Consider the following 23,820-nt stretch of genomic DNA (forward strand, 5'->3'; position numbering starts at 1 on the left):
ACTGCATTCTTCAATATAGACACCATTTTTCATAACTACATAGATCAGAAAATAGGACTTGAAAGCCGGATGGAGAGAAGAGCATATACTGAAGCATGTTTGCACAAAATATTTCCATTTTTAATTGTAAGCTGTGTTATATGAGAACAGTCCTCAACAACATTGAACACATTGTGTTCTATTAAAACACGATTTTTTAATGAGAGGAAAAATGAAAAAGGAAACAAAAATATTGTAAAAAATGATTTTGAGATGTTTATAAACAGAATCTGCTTTTTATAGGAAGGAAATACAAATACATGCCAGACAGAAAGATCCATAGGTACCCTTTTCATAATCTTTCTTCTCAGCATGCTTGCTTAGATATCAGAAAACCTTTGAGGGAATAGGACAAATATGGCAATAGGATTCCTTTAGACCATCTGGGAAAAGGAACTATGATATAATATACAGCATGAAAAAGGCATCAGACCAGCATGATGTATGAAACACTTCAGTTTTCCCAGCTGGAGCTGGGTGTCAGTAAAATAAAAAAATTACCTCCATCCGCTCTTGCTTGACATCATCAATCTCATCATCTTCAAACATGGCTAACAGCTCTCCAGTCTGGTCAATGGAATTTAGAAAGTCTTGAGCAAGCTTCTGCCGTTTGTTGGTGTTGCTACTGTTGAATTTGTCTTCATAAAGGTAAGCAAAAAACCAAGAAACTGAAGTTATTAGGCTTCTCCTAACATCAACCAATATCCCTAAGGATATGTTTTAGACTCTGATGAACTATACAGAAAAGGTTTGTTTTTACTGTCCTCCTCATAAAAGTTGTGCTACCTTGTGGAAGTAGTATTACAGCTGTGCTGCAGTAGTTCTGCAGTAAAAAAACAAAAACAAACACCTTTAGAGTTTTCTAGTACATTCTAGTGGATTTTAGTAATCTAGAGAAACCTGGTCTGTTGCTCATATAGAATAAGTTTCATGGAAGGATCCACAGATCAGACAGAGCTGTAGAAGAATCCACCATTCTTTGGTTGTACAAAAGCCTCACTTGTAAAACAGAATATGTAGAGGAAAGGCTCTTTTCTGAAAGCATGCAGAGCATCGTCATTCCCTGCAGCTTAGAGCAAACCCTAACACAAAGAGTAAGTAAGCTCCACAAACCATGGACCATTGCTCTACAGTAAAACCTGGAGAACCGTGGCAAGGTGCTCCCTGCTGTTCTAAAGAGAATAGCAGCTATCAAGACATTAGCATCATAAAACAAAATTAATGGCTTCAATTATCAGTCTGCCAGAAAATACAATCTTTAGTTCTCAGATGAACTGTGTTTACAAAGCATTTCATGAGCAACTAACTGGCCTACAAAAATTGTTTATTTGTTTTAAATAGTGAGAAGGACTTAAGAATGAAAAACCCCAAACTGTCAGGTAGGAAGCCATACCGTCAGATTATTTGCACAAAACAATATATTTTCATGTGTGATGAAAATCAAATGCCACAGGAAAGTTAAATCTCAAATGAGCTAACAAAAACTTACACATGGATTGACTATGTCAAAGAAAGCAGTACAACATTTACCTAAAATCAGTCTGGATGCTCAGAGGAACCAAACACAAGGAATTCATTGTAAGGGAAAAAATAAAAATGAAACTAAAAGGCTCTGAGAAAGGAAATAAATACAAAAAGCTCTATATGGAGATTGCTAGATGCTATAAAAGTACGGAAGCTTTACATTTGCTGTAAGTTTTAACTTAGCTTTACAAATACTAATTCTTCTAATACCGTAAATACTCAGAATTTTATATCAGCAAATTATTCGGCATAAGTTACTATGTTTTTAATTCAAAGAGCTTTTCCTTTAAATGAACTAGCTATAAAATCTGTGACTTACTCATCAAATGGGTAAACAAAAGTGCTTACCATTCTTTAAATTAAAGATTCAAAGTATAAAATGTCAAACCACACCAAATAAAAAACGCCAGATCATATATTAGTCTTCAATGACTTCAGATTACAGGATATTTTTGTAAAACATGCAAAACCCCTCTGACAATAATTTAACAAATGTCCATTCAATTGCAGGCCGTAACTGCAGCGTTTAAATGACACATGTTGAAATCAATTGGCACTTTAATCAGCACCAGTTTCTTACTTTGCAACAGAGTCCTGATATTAAGTGTTATTTATCAACCAGACAGTAGATGCAAATACTTAATTTGAAGAATTTCAGATGGAAAAGCAGAGATTTTAAACCAAATTACTCTGAACACAATATCTTTGTGTCTTTAGCTATTAAGCAAGAATTAAATACTTCACATTGGGCTGCTCAAGGCATTTATAGAGTATCAAGTCTCCCCCAAATTAAGTAATTTCTACCTTCAAGGAGGTCATCTTCTTCTATTCCTTTGACAATTTTAGATTTGTAGTCTCGAAAAAACATGTATTTAAGTAGCCTTCTAAGTTTCTTCTAAGAGAAAAAAAGTTTATATTAATTAGTATTATTTTTTAATTTAAAATAACAAACATACAAATGTATAAGATGTTACTCCGTATATACAGTTTTCTGAATGTTCATAATTTCTGATTCTATAGAAAATCCATACATAGAAAGTACAACAAGGTCAGTAGCAATTGCACAGGAAATAGCATTTATTTAATCTCCATGGTACTTTGCTTGCTAATTGTGAGACAGAAGTGGGTTTGACTTTCAGAAAGTCAAACTTCGCTTAGTTCGGAAATTCAAGCCTACAAATGCATTTTTAAATTAAGTCTGACATCCATGTTGAACACTATTCGTAGTGTTCAACACTTAGGGATCATACCAGATAAAGAAACTGTAATTGTTTTTCACTAAAATGTGAGAAACAATTTTGAATTGTATTTTCTTAATTTTGATACAGTTTTGATCGTTAGATTTCACCTATCAAACAAGGAAAGAAAAAGAACGGGAAGAGAAAAGGGGGAGGGAACAGGGGGAACTAAGGCACAAACGAGATAAAGGAAAAATACATAATGTTCATTAAAATGGTTGATTTTTTTCCTATTCTTGAGATTTGAAAAAATAAAATTCCTTTCATTTTCATTGTGTTTCTGAAAATAAATTATTGACCCACTTTACTTACTACCCAAAGAAAGAAAGAACATCCCTAAATTTGAAGATTCTAGTGAGATAAATACAGGAAAGAATACTAGGAAAATAAAGGATTTACTGACAACCTAGAGAACAAAAATGTAAGAGTTGTGCTGTCAAATGTCTCATCTACACCCTGCATAACTAGGAGAAAATTAGAATGTTTTTTAATAGAAGGGTTATAAAGGATAAGGATTAACATTTATACCTTTATTAAGAAACTCTTTAGAGCTCTAAGGTAAAGTAGCCACCCTAAAGCTAGTGAAAAAGTGCATTCATAATTGAAATAACTGGGACAAACAAAAAAGAGTTAATTAAAATATTATGCAATTATTGTACTGTGCACAACAAAATACAACTGCAGAGCAGCTGTACTTCTATATAAAGCTATTTATGATGATCTACACCTTTCATATAGGTTAAGCAAACACTTAAAACACAATAAGCAGCTTACTATATAAAGTAAGAAAATTCTGTCTTACTACTGTACCTTATCTTTGCGCATTAGGAACAGGAGATCTTCAGCAGAGATGACTCGAGCTCCTCTCAGCTGAGAAACGTCAGCTGCTTGCTGCAACTAAAATAAATGAATAAATTAGGAAGGCTGTTTCTGTGTTAAAAAATTTATTCACTAGGGTTTGTTTTCAATACATTCAGATAATATTTTGCATGGTAGTGCATAGCAAAATACAAGCTACACACTAAAACACAAGCTGGGACTCTCAAAGGTGTCACTCACTTGATCCTTGTTAGCCAAGAAGTGAATAAAAATTTTACAAAAAGACTGAAAGACTTTTGACAAATCTCAAGCAAAAGCTTTTTTGTTTATATTTAAAATGATTGCTTTTAAAAAGCACTGTATCCTTTTTTTTTTTTTCCTTTCCTTGCACCGCGTTAGCCCAGAAAATGAACATATAATTCTCTCAGGCAATGTAAAAATGCCAGATTCTTGCCATAGCACTTTATCTGCAACAGTGGAAGGGTGGCTGATCCCTCTCACAATTTTTTAGAATAATAAATATTAATTTTAAACAGCTTACCTATGTATTTTTTGAAAGAAATTCTATCCCTACTTGACTTAGCATTAGTACAAACCAGACTCACATGAAGACTTTTTTAGGCATAGTCTTATTTTATTTGAAAGAAAGAGAATTAATTGATTGGAAACACTGACTCTATTAATAATGTAATTGGAAAAACCTTATTGAGCAGACCATTCAAATATGGAAGAAATACAGATAGGATTGAGCTATGAATTCCACAAAAGAAAAAAAAAGAAAAAACAAACAGAAAAAGGCAGCTAAAGGACCCTGAAGCAAAAACTGTCCTCATCTCCATCCTGGCAGCCCCCAAACTCCTCCAAGTGTGCTGAAAAAAGCAAAAATCTCTTTGTAAGGGACTAAGCCTGTCAGCCCTGGATTCACCTTCAGTTGGTGCAGGGAATTGGGCTATTTAATACACAAAGAGATCATATCAAAACCAGCACAAGATTAGAAAACAAACTTGTGCAAGCTGATACTTATCAAGCTTCTGGGCTAAGGAGGTCCAACCTAAATGTACAGAAGTCTACAGGATTATTTCTTTTCACCTTGCTGGCCTCTGGTTCTGGTGTAAGATGATGCTGTAGAGTACGTGGGAAGGTGGAACAGAAATGATGCTTCACAACATGGAATACACCCTATCCTCTGAACTCAAAAAATATTGTCCTAAAGGCAAGATTTAATCACAGTTTCTTTGCCTTATCCTCATTAACCATCTGACGTATGGACTGACAGTGAGCGTAGTACAAAAGTTACTGAAAAGAGAGACACCTTAAAAATTATTGATATTAAAACTCATACAAACCTACACACCTGTAACATGATCAATAAACAGAAATTGAATTTATTTTCAAATATCTCTATATTCTTCTTTCAGAAATGCATTAATGCACCTGAAAATAATTTAAAGAAATCCTATCCTTCATACTTACACTAGCAATGGTTTCACTCAGTATCACCGGCTGAATAAGTATATTATTAATCTGGGCTCCCATGCTGCTATGACTTGAAATAGGCCTATTCAGAAGTTAAAAAGATCAACAAAAACAGTAGCTGTTTCTAATATCCTAAGGAGGAGAGGGGGGAAAAAGATTTTCATTTTGGCAAGTGTTCAGTGGGCAAAAGATTCAGTCCATAAATCATAATACTGGACTGCATTAATTTTTTTCCACACTAATCACATGCATACAAAACGTCAACTGTATCTCGTATGCACAACACAAAACATACTGCGTGAAGAGTTTCAAATTTTCCCCTTGAAACCCTCTCATGGCCCTTGGAGTCACAGAGACCAGAGAGATTTCAGGAATTCCAAAGTCACAGTAATATAATCTTACTTGAAAAATGTAAGAATGTGAAAAACGATAGTTCTATTTTTTGGCATAAGCAAAACTCTTTCTTATTCTGATTAGTTTGAGGGTACACAAGCTACTTATATTTCTGACATAAAATATAAAGAGCTGCATAAAACTAAATTCATCAAGAATGAGCCAATACTCATCTCTGGTGTAAATCTATTGCAGTTAATGGATTTGCGCCAAGGCTAACTTTGGCCCCACTAAGCTTAAAAGTGTTACAAAACCTGCTGATAACACAACACAGCTTTTCAAAATATCATACAAAACAATGGCAAAAATATCCAACTTGAAAGTATGCACCAGTTCCCTAACACATGTAGGACCATAACTATAATTTTAAGGTCTCTTTCAATCCAAACCATTCTATGATTCTAAAAGACACTGATTTTCTTACCATAAAACTCAGGTATGTTAATTTCTGTGTGTAGCTGAAATATCTCATTTTTCCAAATGATAAACATCATTTAAAGTAAAGGTGGTGTCCAAGCTGCTTACAGAAACATCCCAATGAAGTGAGGGAGAGTAAGGAGAGGAGGCCAAAGTCACATCCCATTTGCATCTAAGTAAATCCTGAATAACATTGTTTACTTTAATGGAGTTATTCTGGGCTAAACACAAGATCAAATCTGGAATAATATTCTTGGTTTCTGCTGGAACAATGAAAACTTTATTCTCGTACTGCCTCGACTTTTGCATCTATTTTATTTTAAGGAATGAACACACAGTATTTAATTTCTTTGGCTTAAAGAAAGCAAAATACGAAAATAATTACTTCCTGTACAGTTCTAAAATATGGATTATTTATCCAAACAGACCATAATGAGTTCTGCATTGGTACACATATTTACCTGGGAAACCAGGATATGCTGAGGTAAATATGTATCCAAGCAATTAAAAAAAAAATTACGTACCACACAGCCGAGGTTGGGGGGAAGATGTATTTATAGTTTTAACACACACATAATTGACTCATTCAAACCACAACATGAGAGCTTTGCTATAATTAGCATTATAACAAACTGTCCTATTTGACTGTCCCAGAGTTGCCATTAATATGCAATAAGCCCCGATTCCTTAGTTTCCGGAGCTAAAGGCCTTGTTGAGTCATTACCGTGGCTGCGTTACATGATGAAGGGAGATTTCAGGAAGCTATACCAAAGAAATGATCCATCTCTGAGCACCCAAGCATTTATCATTCTAGAAAAGCAATTTTCAGCTCTGCAGCCTTTAAGTCAGGAGGTCTGTCACCTTTTCCTGCAGTGGAAGTACTGCGGGTTTTTACTTTGCGAGCAGCGGGTCTAATGCCCTTGACTCCAGAAGATAGGTGTGATATAAATCCTGTAATACCTTTTCAAATATGAGGTTGCTATATAACAACAGTGGAGATCTGGCAGGAATTTCCCACCATCTCCCTTCTCCAAGTCTCAGCTAACTCAGCGTCAGTCACAGAATTTGAGGCAGCAGCAGTTCCTACATATTCACTGTCTTTTCCTGATTTTTTTTGATGATGAAAATTATTCAGACCACATTACAAAGTATTTCAGCTTGGATTGTCCAGAAGAACAGCAAACAACCCAAATTACTTAGCTTCTTAAAGAAAAACAGGCTGAATTTTCTAATGTCAGCAAACAATATTTGAGACCTCAGAATCTGAATATATTTTTTATTACAGCCAAATTATGAACCCCTAAAAGTGAAGTTTAAATAACGGAAGTGTTGAAATGATTTTAACTACAGGAGCGCAAATAGCTCTGTTAATAATTAGGAGTTTATGAAAAATAAGTGTATTTTACAATTTTTCACATTACAAAGAAGGCAGTATATACAGTGACCATATTTTAAAGTCTAAGAAGAAATGGCTGGGGAATAATATTTTAAAATGTAATCACTGGTTTAATGACTTTATGAAGTTAACTTTCTTGGCAGGATGAACTGAAGTATGTTAACAGTCACCTTACGGCTATTTTCTTTTTGCAACTTCTGCAAATTACAGATTTGCTGAAAGGAGTATTCATTCTCCTATGACAGAAGCACAGTTACTTCAATAGCACTGTCTGCTTTTTTTTTTTTTTATAATTATTTTTTCTTCCACTACCTCCAAAGTCAACATCACTGATATTTCGACAAAAATGCCTTGACAGACAAACAGACAAAGAGCTGGAAAACAAATGTACTATGTTGTGACATAATCCCTCGAGTTAAACTGTAGGATGGAGTAAAAATGGTAGTGTCTTGAAACTGCTGGGAGCCAAGAATAATGCTTCAGGAGCTATGATTTTGTTTTCATTATAGAGGAAAATTAGATCATAGTTCACCTGGCTGATTTTTTTTTTTTTTTTTCCCTGAGGCAGGAAGGTTTTTGTTATTAAATATGTATTAAAATGTCCTATTTTTCATCTTTTTCTAGATCAAAAGTATGCAAGTATAAAGGTAGCAAAGAATATTCTTTAGATATAGTGCCATGGATGTATTCTAACCAGAGCATCCCAATACTTTTTGAAAGAAATTAAACTTTGGGTTTCACTTCAGTCTTTTCACACAGTATCTCACATACTACCAATGCCGGCAGCTGAGCCTCTAATCCTAACATACATGGAAAGCATCAAGAATTTGTTTCCACAAGTCAGCATAGGGATGGGCTTCACACATCCTGGGAGGATAAATACATTACGGAGTCCATTAGAGCCCCCTAACAGGTAATGATCTAGGGTCACCACACCAGAGTTGAACAGCATGACTATACTGTCCCAAGCTGTCTACAATGTAAAACTTTCATCTGCAGACTAAAAGACAATCCTTTTTTTTTCTTATTAGGTAGGTATTTGTTTTCAAATCTAACTAATTTTTACTGAAGACCAGCAGGTGAGCATGCGTGACCTTGAAAAGATAAAGTTCTGCACCACATTCTGAGGCTTTAGAGAATCATAGAATTGTTTCAGATGGAAAAGACCTTTAAGATCATCAAGTCCAACAATTAACTCAGAACTGCCAAGGCCACCACTAAACCATGGCCCTAAGCAGTACATCTAAACATCTTTCCAATCCTTCCAGGGGTGGTGACTGCCCTGGGCAGCCTGTTCCAGTGCCTGACAATCCTTTCAGTGAAGAAATTGTTCCTAATATCCAATCTAAACCTCCCATGGGACAACTTGAGGCCATTTCCTCTTGTCCAATAGCTTGTGACTTGTGATAAGAGACCAAGACCTACCTTGCTACAACCTCCTTTCAGAGAGCTGTAAAGAGTGATAAGAGGAGCACTTTCTTGCTCAATGTACAATGGATTTCAGTCCATATAGATAATAAGAAAACACCAATTCATACCCCACAGACCTTGGTATTTACTGAAAACTGGTTTTCAAGTACATAATTTATTACATTTGTTTCCTAATAAAATACTTATTCTTTAGTCTCTGAAGCAAGATCACCCTATCAAGTCCAAACAGCTTTTGGTTTCCACAGTTCAGCCAGCCCGAAGAGTTGGATCTGGACACAGAGTCTGCAGCCAGTTACTAGTAGCTGGAGAGCTATCATCCCAAAAGCATCTCCAGCAACAAGCAGGTTACAGAAGGACTCATGCCCTTTGAAAGCACAGAGAGTACATCTACAGGTCCAATACACAAAGACAGCTTTGACATCAAAGCAGTTGATACAAATTTAAGTCAGACTCTTCTAATAATGTGGGAGACAACAACCCCTTTCCCAGCTGCCTTTAGACTGAAATTGTGTAATAGTCAGTCCTGTGAACTCCAACAGACAGCCTGACATCTCAGCCTACACATTTTAACCATAGCTCTGCTATTTAAGACTCCTACAAATTAGTATGATGATGGGAAGTTAAGTTGTTTTTATTCCCATTTGTTTGAATTAAACACCTAACACAGCTTTGGACATCATCATCTCTCCCATTCTACTGACAACCCACAAACTTCCTTTGATTATAGAAAAGGTTGCAGGTTTATTTGAGTTTTGATTTATTTTTTTTTAGCAACAAATTATAATCCAAATAGAAGAAATGCATCAAAAGAAGGTACATACAGCCACCTTCAATTCAGTACTATTAACAAAGATGTTAAGCATACCCTATGTCACCCATCCATGTTGCTGATGAAGACATATGGGCATTCCAGTCTTCACTAATATCTGAGAGACTTAAGTGTTGCTGCAGAGGAGAAAAAACAGATTAAAACCTTTTCTCATGTATGCAATAATTAAATTTTTTCAACAGATTCTGTGTGCTCACTCAGCTTCTTGGATATGGTGTGGAAACTCCAGCACTTCAGTAGGCAGGCGAGCAGCAACCTCACGACCAGCTGAAATTAAGGAAAGCTGAATCCTTGTGCTCCCTGTTTTTGATTTTTAGCAGGCATAACCATAGCTGAGCCCCACATTTCTTGACACTCTGAACTATTCTTAGTTATACTATAAACACGGTACAAATATTAGAAAAATGGTAAATTATTTTCAAATAGGCCCTGCTACTGAAAATTAATACTTGTATCTATTAGACACTATTTTTTTTTTAAGTATTGGGTAAATTTATGAAGGAAAACAAATTTCCAAGTAAACAGCAAAACTAATACTGTTGGTTGTTGTTTTTTTTTCAAAAGATAAGCTTCAAATAAAACTTTTATTTTTGTTTTTAATGTCTCATTTATAAATAATTTAAGTGCTTACACTAGAGTTTGTTGTTGTATTTTCTGTCACACGGGGAAAAGAATTTAATGCATTTATGAACAATAACTACATTTCAACTAAAGCTTCAGGCATGAGTTTTTCCTACTTTTCCTTCTTTCAGTTCTGATTCCAAAGTCAACATTTTGGGGCAACATTTTATACCTGTAATTCTTCTACTCTCCGTGTAACAAAAGAAACCCTATTGCACACCTGACATTTATAGCAGGCAATACTGACCAAATGAAGCTAAATTATACCAATAATGTTTAAACTATAAAGTCTCTAAGTGCAGAAAAGCATTCAGACTCATTGAATTCAGTTTTTATGGTCAAATTATTCAGTGACCACATAAACTTTGTTAATTTAAGATTTGGTGTAGTGCTGGAAATGGCCACTGCTGATGCTCTCTCTCACTTCTGGTGATGATAACAGCAGGGCAGAAAACAAATTTGGATACTTCTACTCCAGTTACTACCATTACAGCGGAGAAAAAATAAGCTTGAAAAATATAATTGAAGGGGAAACAATGGAGTAGTGTTTTCTAGAATGAGTAAGAGACCATCAAAAAAGCTTTGTGAAGTGTGAGCTTCGTAGATATGAAGGATTCATTAGTGAATATGAAACTGAAAAAAATCTCATGGCCAAAAAAGCACTGTGACCTTGGCAAACACATCTCAGCTTCTGAACAAGATGAGAGAAGAGACTCTTGTCCATGTTGTAGGATTCTCGGAATATTCTAGATAGTGAGATAAATGGTGCTACTCCACTGTAAATCACTGGTAGCAATTTTCCCCTGTTTCTAAACTAAATAAATGTTGGTGTTTTGGAGAAAATGATAATAAAACTACCTAGACTTGGATTCACACTTTCACATGGGGATGTTTGCTAGGTATATATAATTATATATACTAATATAACTATTACTTCCATCTAAGTTTCATCTTTGAATGCATTTCTGATGCTAAACATTACTTTGAAAAATAAGAATGTGCAATCTTCTCAGCAACAAATGCATTCACTTTACCATTAGTTAAAAAAAAAAAAAAAAAAAAAAAAAAAGGCAATTTGAATTTACATTTCCAAAGCAATGAAGATAATATTTTCAAATATTTAGCCTATTAGCTCAGATTATTTTTCTCTCCATCAATTATTTCTATTTCTTTTCTTTCTGTAACATTACTATGGCAGGTAAACCAGCAGAGGTTTACATTATACCACATCTTCCTGTCATTTAATTTCCAAACCCAGAAGAAACCGCCATTCAGTATTATTGTTAGGCAGTTTCCAATGCTGCAAGCAGAAAAAACTCTGTTCTGTGTTGAGAAACCATCTGATATAAACAGGTTTCTCTCTCCCATTGCTTTGAAGAGTAACAATTGTTTATATCACACATCCTTACGTTGCTCACACAGGAAAATTATCATTGCTTTCCATTAGTTTCACCAGAACACACCAGAATAAATACTCTTCCTTTCAATGTGACAGCAAAGTGGGATCAGGCTTCACTGTTTGTTATAGGGAAAATAAGAAATACATTTACTTATTCTAAGCAGAGAGATGAAGTGCTTTTAGAGCAAGCCTGAGGTTAATGAAAGAACTGCAAAGCAAGTATGTGAAGAGCAGGCAATCATCAGTGCACTGAATACAGAGAAGACAAGACCCTGATCCTCTTGCTGAAGTGATCCCTAAGTCCTTAAAACACTCTCTTCAAACACCTCAAAACTAAGGGCAAAAAACATACTTAAAAAAATTAAATCCTGCAAAGGACATAATTAGGACTTTGCATTAAAAATTTAAGACTATGAAACAGAAGGAGAAAAAAGGGATTCAGGTTCAATCAAAAATACAAAATGGAAATATTTTCCAATAGAAAGCTCTAAAATTATTCACAGCCCTGACGAGAGTTTATACTCGGAAATATGGTACTAGTGATAGAATCCCAGAAAATCAGGGGTTGGAAGGGACCTCTTGAGATCAGCTAGTTCAACCACTCAAAGTAAAGCATGTTCATCCAGAGTGGGTGCACAGGACTGCATCCAGGTGGGTTTAACAGTCTCCAGAGAAGGAGACTCTACAACCTCTCTGGGCAGCCTGTTCCAGTGCTCTGTCACCCTCCAAGTAAAGAAGTTTTTCTTCATGTTCAAATGGAATTTCCTGTGTTCCAGTTTGTGCCCATTGCCCCTCATTCTGTTGCTGGGCACCACTGAGAATAGTCTGGCCTCATCCTCTGGCCACCTGCCCTTTAGATACATAGAAGCATTGAAAAGATCCTCTTAGTCTTCTCCAGATTAAACAGACCCAGGTCTCTCAGCCTTTCCTCGTAAGAGATGCTCCAGTCTCCTAATCATCCTTGTAGTCCTCTGCTGGACTCTTTCCAGCAGCTCCTCTGTCTATCTTGTACTGGAAAGCTCAGAACTGGATGCTGGATGTACTCCAGATGTGGATTCACCAGGGCAGAGTAGAGGGGAAAGATCATCTCCCTTGACCTGCTGGACACACTCTTAATTCACCCCAGGATGGCACTGGCCTTCTTAGGACACAAGGGCACATTGCTGGCACATGCTTAACTTGCTGTCCACCAGGACCCCCAGGTCGTTCTCTGTGCAGCTGCTTTCCCACTCACTGACCACTGATCTAACCCACCTTTCCGAAGCTTACCCATGAGGATGTTAAGGCAGATAGTGTCAAAAGCCTTGCTGAAGTTGAGGCAGATAAATCCACTGCCGTCCCCTCATCTACTGAGCCAGAAGACCTTATAAGTTAGAATATATCACTTGAAGTTATCCACATTGGGTCTTTCTCCTTACTTTTTATACTCATCTGCTCAAATGTACATGTCCACATGTGGGAGCTTCTCAGCTTTGTGGTGACCACAGCTAAATGCTACATGATTGTTCATATTAAACAGTGAGACACTGAATACATGTAAACGACTTTCTGGTTTTAATGGTTTTGGATGGCAAAGACAGGCCATGTAAATGTCTGGGCTGAAGGTAATTTACACTACCTGCAGAATTTTGACTGACAGATGTGTAGTTTTGCAAGATATACCCAAATGATCAATAAAAAGAGAAAACAACATCAGAAAAAAAAAAGTGAAAAGTATATAATGGTTTTTCCACCATGATATATGCATGGAGTGTATATTATGTGAGAAGTCTCACTTTGTTCTGTAATCTTTAATTTTTGGGAAAATCACTTATTGATGGGAACAAGGTATAAGCAGAACATGGAACAAAATAAGAAGTTCTAAGAAATTTTTCTCTTTTATCAGGAAATTTCTCTCCAGTTCATTTCCAAATGGCTTCAAAATCCTAAATCTATAACACCTTTCTTCTGATAATCTAATCCAAGATGAAATTTTAAAAAGAGAGAAAAATTTATTAAAACAATAGTCCCAGTCCAATTTCATTGGCAGAACCATTTTCATGTAAAATAAGAGGAAAGGAAGTCTAATTTCTTGTATGTATGACAGGTTTGCTGTCTTTTCATTTTTATTTACATGAACTATAATTCTCAGAGCTTCAAAAATCCCAAGATAAAGTGTACAGATGAAAACATGAAGATGACATTTTCTCTTGGGAAGATGAATCACAGGAAAAAGGAGGGAGGTCTTACTCAGAGAAAGAAAATAAAGCAACATGAAGGAGCCTAAATGTAAAATCTGAACAACACATACTCGTGTTTGAAAAACAGCACTGATTTCCTAACTCTTATTTAATGTTCCTTCTTTAATTAACATTCATTTCCCAAGGACATAAGTTTGAAAAGGCTGTTTCACATTACTTTAGCACGAAGAGAAAGAATCACTTTTAAGCCATGAAAAGGCTGGGGAAAAAAATAAACATGCCTTCTGAACATAATTTCCTCTTTATTGCTACTGCAAAGTTATGAAATGAAATCTATTATTTAATTACATTGGATCAAGCAACAGGAAGAGAAGGGAATGTTTGAGTCACAACATCCCTGTAAGGAAAAACTACTATACTTCCTCTTGCTAAAAGACAGTTTTAATGGCCTGAAACTGTGCAAATGGTTAAAATCAAACTACTGGGAGGTATGAAGACCTTAACAGAAATAATAGTAACATCAGGGGGAAAAGTAGCAACATTTCTGCCAGAACATAAAAAAAATTGAAAATTATTACATTTATTCAGATTCTCTCCACAATCTGAAGATAGTTTAAAATCTATACAATAGACTTTGGGCCTGCTTTGCTTTATGCCTTGCACTGAAGATATTTAGATAATCTATTATGAAAACTTAAAAATTTATCTGTTATTACTACCAAACTTTTACTGGCCTTAAGGGATTTCCCTTAGCTGTGCTTCAGTAATGTTTACTAGATCCTTCAAATTGAATGCAACTGTTGGAAAAGTTTAAGTATTTTACTTCTTAAGTATGTTCTTGGCATTAAAAAAAAAAAAGCAGGCTTTATACTATAATGAAACGATGGCCTGAATTCTAAAATGTTGGAATAGATGACTTGGCACCTGGTATAGAGTCCACAAGCAGGATATGAAGTACAAATGCTGTGATCTTTTATGTAATTTAAATTAACTTTTACCTGTGTGGAGATGGTCTGAAATAAACTTTCATGACAATACTATATTTTCTCAAAACTAGACTACACTAGAATATGAGGGCATTTCATGGATAATTTGAACAACAATGGAAAATACCTTTGAAGTTGTTCAGGAAAGCTATTCCAAAGCCTAAGAGCAGTATGGCAGAAAATATTTCTTTGAAAAAACTCCCCTGGAGGCAACAAAGTCTGATTTCCTAGACCCATTAAGAGACTGGACTGACCTCTCAAAACTGCAGGATGGGGGTGAGTACAAGGCATAAAGTTTTGAGGAACAATGCAGAGAGGTTTTGTCAGTGATAAAGGAAACAAGATAGAAAAAAAGTTGTTTGCAGAAATATTCTAGACCAAGGATTTTCATGGTGTTCTACTAGTAATTTGGTACACAGTCTATTTCTAAACTTGTAACACAGGCTACAAAAGTGGTCATGAAATAAAACCTTTCAGCCATGTGATGTTCACAAAGCTCCATGATTCTTGAAATTTTTTAAGAGGTCTGATCTTCAGTGGAGAATGTTAGGGGCCACTTGCTCCTAATTTATCTAAAGAACCCAGATTTCACTTTCTGTATATAGGACACCAGGAAAAGATACCATGAACCTCATAATACATGGCATATTTCTTATTTTTCTCTTGAAACTCAAGCTCATAGATCATGGAATATTTTGGGTTGGAAGGAACCTTTAAAGGTCATCTAGTTCAATTCCCCTTGTAGTGAGCAGGGACATCTTCAAACAGATCAGGTTGCTCAGAGACCCGTTCAACCTGACTGTCCAACTAAGATATTAACTACCATCTGACTTTAACTGGCTGTGGGGACATTTGGTTGAATTCAGCAAATATTTAAATATTTTACTTACCGATGCCTTACAACTTGCACATGGTTATGAAATGAAAGACATTGGCAGACAGTTGGTCAAGAGTCAATCCATTGAACTATCAACTGAATGAGCAAAAAGTCTGATAAAATAGAGGAAACAGGATTCATGCCAAGGGACAGAAGTTCTTGGTCTTGTAAAAATCTCTGGAAATGGGCAACAGGTCCAAGCTATGGCTATATCCATTAGGAGAGAACAAATAATTTCCCCTCCCTGAGGAGACCTCTGCTTTGGGAATTCAACTGTACAATTGTATAATTAAATGCATCTCCACTAAAACTGCTCACATGATAAGTTACTAAGGCTGAGCACAGAGCCAGGATATCCATTACTGATACCAGAGGAGGCAGGAGAAGATAATGTCAATGATGCCATGAGGGAGGAGGAAAACTAATGTTTCCAGCATTTATCTTTGCCCTTTGGAAGCCACAAAGGAAAATGTTAGTACTCCATGTTCAATTTCAAGAGACACTGAAACATCACCAAACTGTTTGCCAGGAAGGGCTCAGGGCAAAAAAAAGCAAAGATGGAAAGAGAAAACTTTATTTTCTCCAGGAAAACCATGCTGTATGTAGATTGGCATTTGAGCACAGTGATTCTGTCTGTGGTAAAGGCTGAGCCTTAGCTCAATCACCAGGATTGAGATTGTTCAACTCCTAAAAAATGGTAGCACAGATTTCTTCAAGAAGAGACCCTGGTATTTCTCCATGTGCATGCAGCCTATACAGTCTGTTGAAGAGTACTTATTTCTCTAATTATTAGAGGTATTCTCTGCAGTGTTTATGGAAGCAGGAAGAAGACTAAGGCTAAAGTCTGATGGCTAAAGTGCAATTGATGTATTTCTAAGAAAAAACTCACCTCAAAAAACCACAACAAAAAGCATCAGAACACAAAAGTGCTTTCTTTCCTCAAAACTATTGGAATGCTTCCCTTTTTATAATATATTTATATGTAGGTGACCTCAAGTATCAGTCACAAGCTGAGAACTGTTTACCAAAAAAAAGTGAAAACAAGCACGATTAGCATCAATACAGGTATGAGGAAGATAGAAAGAAACCTCTGTTCTCAGAATGACAGAGTGGATGACACTTTTCTAAATGACACGAGGAAGGAGTTACCCAAAGTGAAAAGCAGAGAGGATGAAGGTAAGTTGTGAGGCTGGACAAGATTGAAGGAACACTGACTATTAAAGTTCAGCAAGTAGGGTATAAGATTACTAATAATAACAAACAAAACATTCTGCATTAATACAGATCACTCCCTTTTTGGGTTCCTTTTAAGGTTCACTCCTTTATTTTGGAAAAGCTAGGTTACCTACATGAATGTTACAAGTTCATTCCTATGCAGCCATATCAGTTCTACACTGCTTTTACCAACAGGCAAAACAAGACACAGGAAAACTCATGCATGTGGGCAAAGACAGAACCAGGAGAAACAAAACCTGTTTGTCTCCCTCACCAACCAGTTACCAGTACTCCTTCACTGCTATTTATTTTTGTCTAATGCAATATAGAACATCTGCAAAATAATGCAGAAATACATTGAAAAAAACCGAACCAAACCTCTTCTGAGCTTTAATGGGTTTTTTTGTATCTAAACTTGTATGCACTCCTAAGCATCAACTATAAATACTTCCCAGCATCTTAAGCTGTAAAATGCAGAGGTGATTTAGCAGACATGCAAACCATAAAAACTGTGCCCATTTCTCTTCTAATTTAGAGAAAGTGAGCCAGCCTTATATCATATATAAAGATAATTCTCAGTGACATTTAAACCAAAATCCAAGTAAACATTTAAAATAAAAACCTGATAACGTCCTTAAACTTTTACAAATAGTATCAGTCATTTTAAAATAAAACTAAGAAGCAGTAGCATAAACAATGTCAACTAGTTTGAAGTTTAGAACCTGGACCTGGAATATTGTGGAAGTAAATCTTTACATTCATAAGAAATCACTTCTCACTCTTTCTGAGGAGGAAGAGGATCTGCAGCACACAGTAAAGCCACACCAATAGAGGTCAAGAAATACAGGATTAAAAAACTGCCAAAAGTAAAGCTTAATGATCTTTGCAAGTCCAATTAGGAAGTGAGGCAAAGGAGGCTTCAGACATAAAACAGTATGAAGAAAGAGAATCTCTGCAGAATGAAATAGAGATGGCAAATCTAAACATGGCTCTGAAACAGGAGAATAACTTTGAGTATTGAGAAGAACTAAGATTTTGAGCATGGAAACAAAGGTACAACAACTCTTTGAGAGTTATATGGAAAGAAATTATTTCTAATGGACTGAGTAGAAGTGAAACTCAAAGATTTTAATACGCATCAGTCATCAGGACTGGATATCTCAGATGTGAATGAACTGTAAACATAACTGAATGTCTGCTGCATTAATATTCAAATAAATCAGCTAAGCTTTAGGAAGCTAAAGGTATCAAAGCATTTTAGGCTGCTGCCTAAAAATACTGGAAGAATTTGAAAGATGATGGATCCAAATTCTTCTTAATAGTGTCAGATGATATAACAAGGGGCAACAGCCAATTGGAAGGACTGAGTAGGATGTTAGGAAAACCTTTCTCATGAGGAAGATAGAGCAGTCCTGCAATAGGTAAGCATTCCTCCATGGACCTTTCAAAGCCTGAGACAGACAAAGCCACGGCTGGCCAGATCCACTGCCAGTCCAGTCTTTCCTTGATTGGATGTGACCAGATGTCTCCAACAGTTTGACGGTTTTGTTCCTCTCTGTATTTTGTATATTCTTACAGACTTATTGAGTAAAGGAAATTGTTTCCGCCTGTTTGTACAGGTGTCGCAAGCTACCACCAGTAGCCCCCCAGTACCGGCTTGTGACAACAGGTTCCAGCACAATAGTTACTGCTACACCAAAATTAAAAGTCTTGTCAAAACCCGTGTGCCAACAAAGTGGAAGTGCAGAAACCCAGTCCTGAGAACTCTGCGTGAGACAGAGAATACAGCTGGAGGTGAGACAATCCTCATCACATCTTTTAGCTGTTGCTACAAACATTAACTGAGAAAGTCAGCTCTTGCTGGTTTCCCAATATCTATCAATTATGAGGAAAATCTGCATCAGCTCTGATGAGTAAAAGAAATGAGGTCTGCTCCTTCCCATCAGCAGTCCCACTGTGCACTGAACAAGACATAGGATAAGATGAAATTTTCTGACTCCTTCAGTAAGAATGAATAAATATATAAAAGTAACAGGTCCATTTGCAGCAAGTAGTCTAGGCTGATGAATGGCAGTTGTGTGTAAAATGAGTTGAGAAAGGTTATTGGGGTTTCTTTGGATACATATTGAATGAAAATCAGCTTCTATGATGGTATAAGTATTCCCAGAGTAGAATCCTAAATTATTTGCAGTCTTGGTTCATTCAGATAAATAGGCTGTGCTAATATATGTTTGAGCTTCATTTAGAAAAAAAAAAAAAAGTTATTTATTACAGATGTGAGTATCTCTCTGCTCTGTGTACTTAGCCACATACTGCCACCAATAATAAAATGCAGAGTGGTTGAGCTCATATCTCACAGCTAACTTTATAAATTCATCTAGTCAATATTTGTCTTCTTAAAACCCTATAAGCTAAATCCTAAATTCCTAACACAAGTTTTTACAGAATAGCTCCAGAATCAAGGCCTTTTTAATGGAGTCATGTAAACAGCAATTTATAGTCCTGAGTTACTGTTGTTAATAAAATTAAGGTTGTTGGGGTTTTTTGATTCTCGTTAGATATATTTCCCTTTATACCTTACAGATGTAATAAACTGTAACTAATCAGCTAATGAATGAAAGAGGATATTTGTCTCATGAGAAGGCAGCACAACAGGGAGTGTTTCTGCTTTCTACAAACATTTGCAGCAAAACTGGTGGCAAGGAGGATGGAACTGAGACTGAGGTCCCCCATTCCAGCACAATTTTCAGGTTGTAAGTAAACAGACAACTTCACAAAACACATATGCTATACTGCCCTTTCCAATGGTATCAGAGCACTTAACAAGGAAACTCAGTAACATTATCCTGTTTTTTCTAACTTAATACCTGAGACACAGAAATAAAAAGTAATTCATCTAAGGCCACTTAACATTTTACTGGTTCTGGGTCATCAATTCAGCACCTGACTCCTTCCTGAATATGATATACTTGAGAATACTTAATACTTTAATCTGCTACTTGTTCTTAGAGTCAAGTCGTATTTCAGATATCACAGAATTGTAGAATGGCTTGGGTTGGAAGTCACTTTAGATGTCATCTGGTTCCAACCCCCCTGCATGGGCAGGGACATCTCCTAGCCTAGACAAGGCTGCTCAGAGCCCCATCCAACCCAGCCTTCAACACTCCCCTCAGCCTCCTCTTCCTCAAACTAAACATCATAAAATAATAGAATCACAGAATCCTAGGGGTTGGAAGGGACTTCGAAAGATCATCTAGTCCAACCCCCCTGCCAGAGCAGGGGCACCCAGAGCATATCACACAGGAACGTGTCCAGGTGGGTTTTGAATGTCTCCAGTGAAGGAGACTCCACAACCTCTCTGGGCAGCCTGTTCCAGTGCTCTGTCACTCTTACAGTAAAAAAAAAAATATTCTGATATTCACTTTGAACCTCCTATGCTCCAATTTGCATCCATTACCCCTTGTCCTATCACTGGTCATCACTGAAAAAAGCTTAACTCCATCTTCCTGACACTCACCCTTTACATATTTGGAACATTCCCAGCTCCTTCAAGCATTCTTCATAAGGTTTATTCTCTAGGCCCTTCACCAGCTTCATTGCCCTCCTCTGTACTTGCTCCAGCACCTCAATATCTCTCTTGAATTGAGGTACCCAAAACTGGACACAACACTCCAGGTGTGGCCTCACCAGTGCTGAGGACAGGGAGACAATCACCTCTCTGCTTCTGCTGGTCACACTATTTCTAATACAGGCCAGGATGCCATTGGCTTTCTTGGCCACCTGGGCACACTGCTGGCTCATATTCAGCTGCTTGTCAATTAGAACCCTCAGGTCCTTTTCTGCCAGACACTTTCCAGCCACACTTTCCTAAGCCTGGAGCATTGCCTGGGGTTGTTGTGGTCCAGGTGCAGGACCCAGCACTTGGCCTTGTTGAAGCCCAGACCATTGACATTAACCCAACAATCACATCTATCCAAGTAGACCCGTATGTTTTGATAAATGACATTTACAGCTTCTAGTAATAGTGTGTATTATCCATCCTGTGCATAAAACGACATTTCTGGCTTCAGTACAGCTATGCATACACGAGTCCTCAAAATTAAATCTATTCTTTCTCAAATTTTCCTTTTCCTCCTACTTCCAGTGTGTAAATGCCAAGTTTTAAAGTAAGTCTATAAATACTACTTTCATTTTCAGACTTTACAGTTATGTCAGGAAGCAGTTTCCTGTGATTCAGCAATGCACTTGAGCTCACACTTATCTAGGAGAAAGTGAATCCCCTTGGTCTCAGCAGAGCTAAACACTGAAATGATTTTGTGTCCTCATCTTCCACTTCACATTTATTTTCTTCATCATTATTTTATGCAGGTTTAATTTTCAATAGATTGTGCTCTAGTGGAAGTTCACTTTTTGAGACAGTGGTGCAGCCAGCAGTGTGTTGAAACAGCTATTTTATATGTCATAATGTCAAGTGAGCCATTCTCTCTAACCATCTAAAGCAGAATAATGACTTGCCACAGTCATTATTTATAAGGGTATGTGTATGGCTTATCATAGAAGCCACATCATCCTTCCTCTCTGTCAAGGAAAACAATCTAACTAGTGTTCACTTTGATGGGGGAATAGGTGATCAGAGCACTCCCCTTTCTAACATTTTTTTCTATCCTCTTTTCTTCCCTACCTGCATTCCCACCTCCCACAGCAGCAGCTGTTTCAATAATGAGTAAGATTAAGGGAAAACTGAGTTATGTCCTTCCCTTTCACTGCTGAGGTCACAATTTGAATCTGATCTAAAGTACTAAACAAAATGAGTACCTGATTTTAAGCTGCCATCCACTTCATAAAATACCTTGTCCATAGTTTGCTGGAAGTTGACATCAGTGGCATCCTGATGCCCAGGAAAAGGTGAGCATGTCACTAATTATCACTCCAGCCTAAGCCAGGAGTAGGATCATTGGACTAGAGCGAAAGGGGACTGTGTTTGCATCTCACCTCTTGCTCTTCAACTTTCTAGCACAATTTCCACACTACGCTGATATTAATTTTCACCAGGTCATCTGTGTTTTACAGTATTCTTAAAATTTTCTACTTTGTCCACACGTCTCTTCCAGTAGCACCAATGGTGGCTGGTAAAACATGACCTCTATTCAAAACCATTCAATACTCCTGCTCTTTGGAGAAAATAGAAAAAAAACACAGCTATGTGTGACTCGATTCATATGACAGTTTAATTTGAATGTCCTTTCACATTTATGTATTTTTTAATATTCTAAAACTCCACCTTTCAGAAAGTACTGCTAAGTTTTGAAAAGCAAATTTCACTACAAACCCCTTTTTCACTTATTCTCATTCTTCTGCAATTAGCTCTTCTTTTGCCACATTCTACGCCCAATTTCCTTAAGAAAAATGTTTTGGTTTGAATATGTGAGAAAAAGGCAATTGGTCATTTTCAAATTAGCCAAGATAAAAATAAATTTCTTACTTCAAAAGGCTTATGTGTTTATGTACTCAAATAATATCACTTTTGAAAAGAGCAAATCTTCAGTTAAGAATCATCACCAAAAGCAAATAAAAGTGTTTTTCTAAAATGTCACTTTTTTCCTGTTTTCCTGTTTTATTTGCTAAGAGGGTAGGAAATAGATGCAGACTAAATGCAAGATACTGCTGAGCTGAAAGCAGCAAGTATGATTTTAATCACTACACTAATATTCTCCTTTAACTACAAAATGGTCAAATACTCCTCTAAAAATATAAAGAGGAATGACTCATCATATCCAACATGGAAGCAGATGATAGTTTTGGCAATCTGGACAAGAAGATTAACTATCTAAAATACTATGTTGAAAAAGTGGCAAGATTCAGGTATGGCCCATAATGAAGACAGCAAAAAATGAGACAGAAGGCCCCAGGCTGGCCCCAGGTCCGAGGGAACATTATAGAGTTAATCAACTCTCACAGACTAAGAGAGAAAAGATAAGGAGGTTGGTTTTGTCTTTCCTGAATTTCAGTGGATAAAAAAAAAGTACTTCCAGGGAAGCATGCCAAAATACAGCCCTGGGTAAACACAGACGACTTGAAAGTGGAGAGAGCAATATTCAAAACACCGGTTTTAGGACGATATTGAATCCTTGAAAGCAGATGAAGATAGAAGGCTCATTGATGAAAAGGGAGTGGAATAAGAACAGAAATTTGTGGGATACCCAAAAAAAGTAAGAACATGCTGTTGAAATATAAATTGAATTACACAGTGGAGGAAGATGAAGATTGGAAGAATATGGTGTTTCTCCTTAGATTGAAAAAAACCCTCCACGTTAAAATAAGATTTTAAAATTATGTTACTCCTGTGAGAAGAATTATTTTATCGTTATAGGACTGGAGATCAAAAGAGCCTCAAAAACAGCTCTTCCCTCCAAATGCATGGAGAAGAGCCAGATTTTCCATTTCTAATGCTTATTAGTTGTCACAGACTTGGTGCACATCATGACCAATTGTTCCTTTCTCTGAAACAGTTCATGGGGTAAGAGTAAGCCCATTCATTAGAACATGTGTTTCTGATGGGAACTGCCACCCAGTCTCACAGCATCATACTGGCTGAAGACTTACACCAAATATAAAGTTCCATATTTGTCTTCTGTTTGAGCTAGTACAGAGAAGCAAGTAATTTTGCACCTGCAGCTTTTATAAGGCAGGAGTGGGATTTTAAAGGAACTGCTGAAGTGACCGAACACTTTATGTGTGAGAGTCAGCATGTACTTTACATGCTTACATTTGCTTAACAAATCACTATCAGAGAAATTAAACTGAAGTGTGAAATATGGCACTCTGAAAAATGACATACCACTTTTGCCCACCACTGGAAAGAATAAGACAAGAATACAGGAAAAGCTCTCACATAATTTATTGGATTTTGAGCTCTAAAAGACCAGTCACAGCAACATACTTGAAAATGGGTTCTATCAGAGAATGAATATTTTTTACTA

The 23,820-nt window shown here is 36.6% G+C and overlaps 1 protein-coding gene across 1 annotated transcript in view; it reads right to left on the bottom strand.

Moving 5' to 3' along the window:
- SUPT3H (suppressor of Ty 3 homolog (S. cerevisiae)) overlaps positions 1-23,820 on the bottom strand; it is a 98,077-nt gene that overhangs the window by 35,314 nt on the left and 38,943 nt on the right. Inside the window, exons 4-6 of the mRNA XM_010004911.1 lie at positions 3,612-3,698; positions 2,368-2,458; positions 541-677 (exon numbers count right to left, since the gene is read on the bottom strand). Of these exons, the coding sequence (XP_010003213.1) occupies positions 541-677; positions 2,368-2,458; positions 3,612-3,698 (315 nt within the window). The remainder of the gene's footprint in view (positions 1-540; positions 678-2,367; positions 2,459-3,611; positions 3,699-23,820) is intronic.

The sequence above is a fragment of the Chaetura pelagica genome, unplaced genomic scaffold (genome assembly GCF_000747805.2).
Source record: "Chaetura pelagica isolate M959 unplaced genomic scaffold, ChaPel_1.0 scaffold99, whole genome shotgun sequence".
Classification (NCBI taxonomy): Eukaryota; Metazoa; Chordata; class Aves; order Apodiformes; family Apodidae; genus Chaetura; species Chaetura pelagica.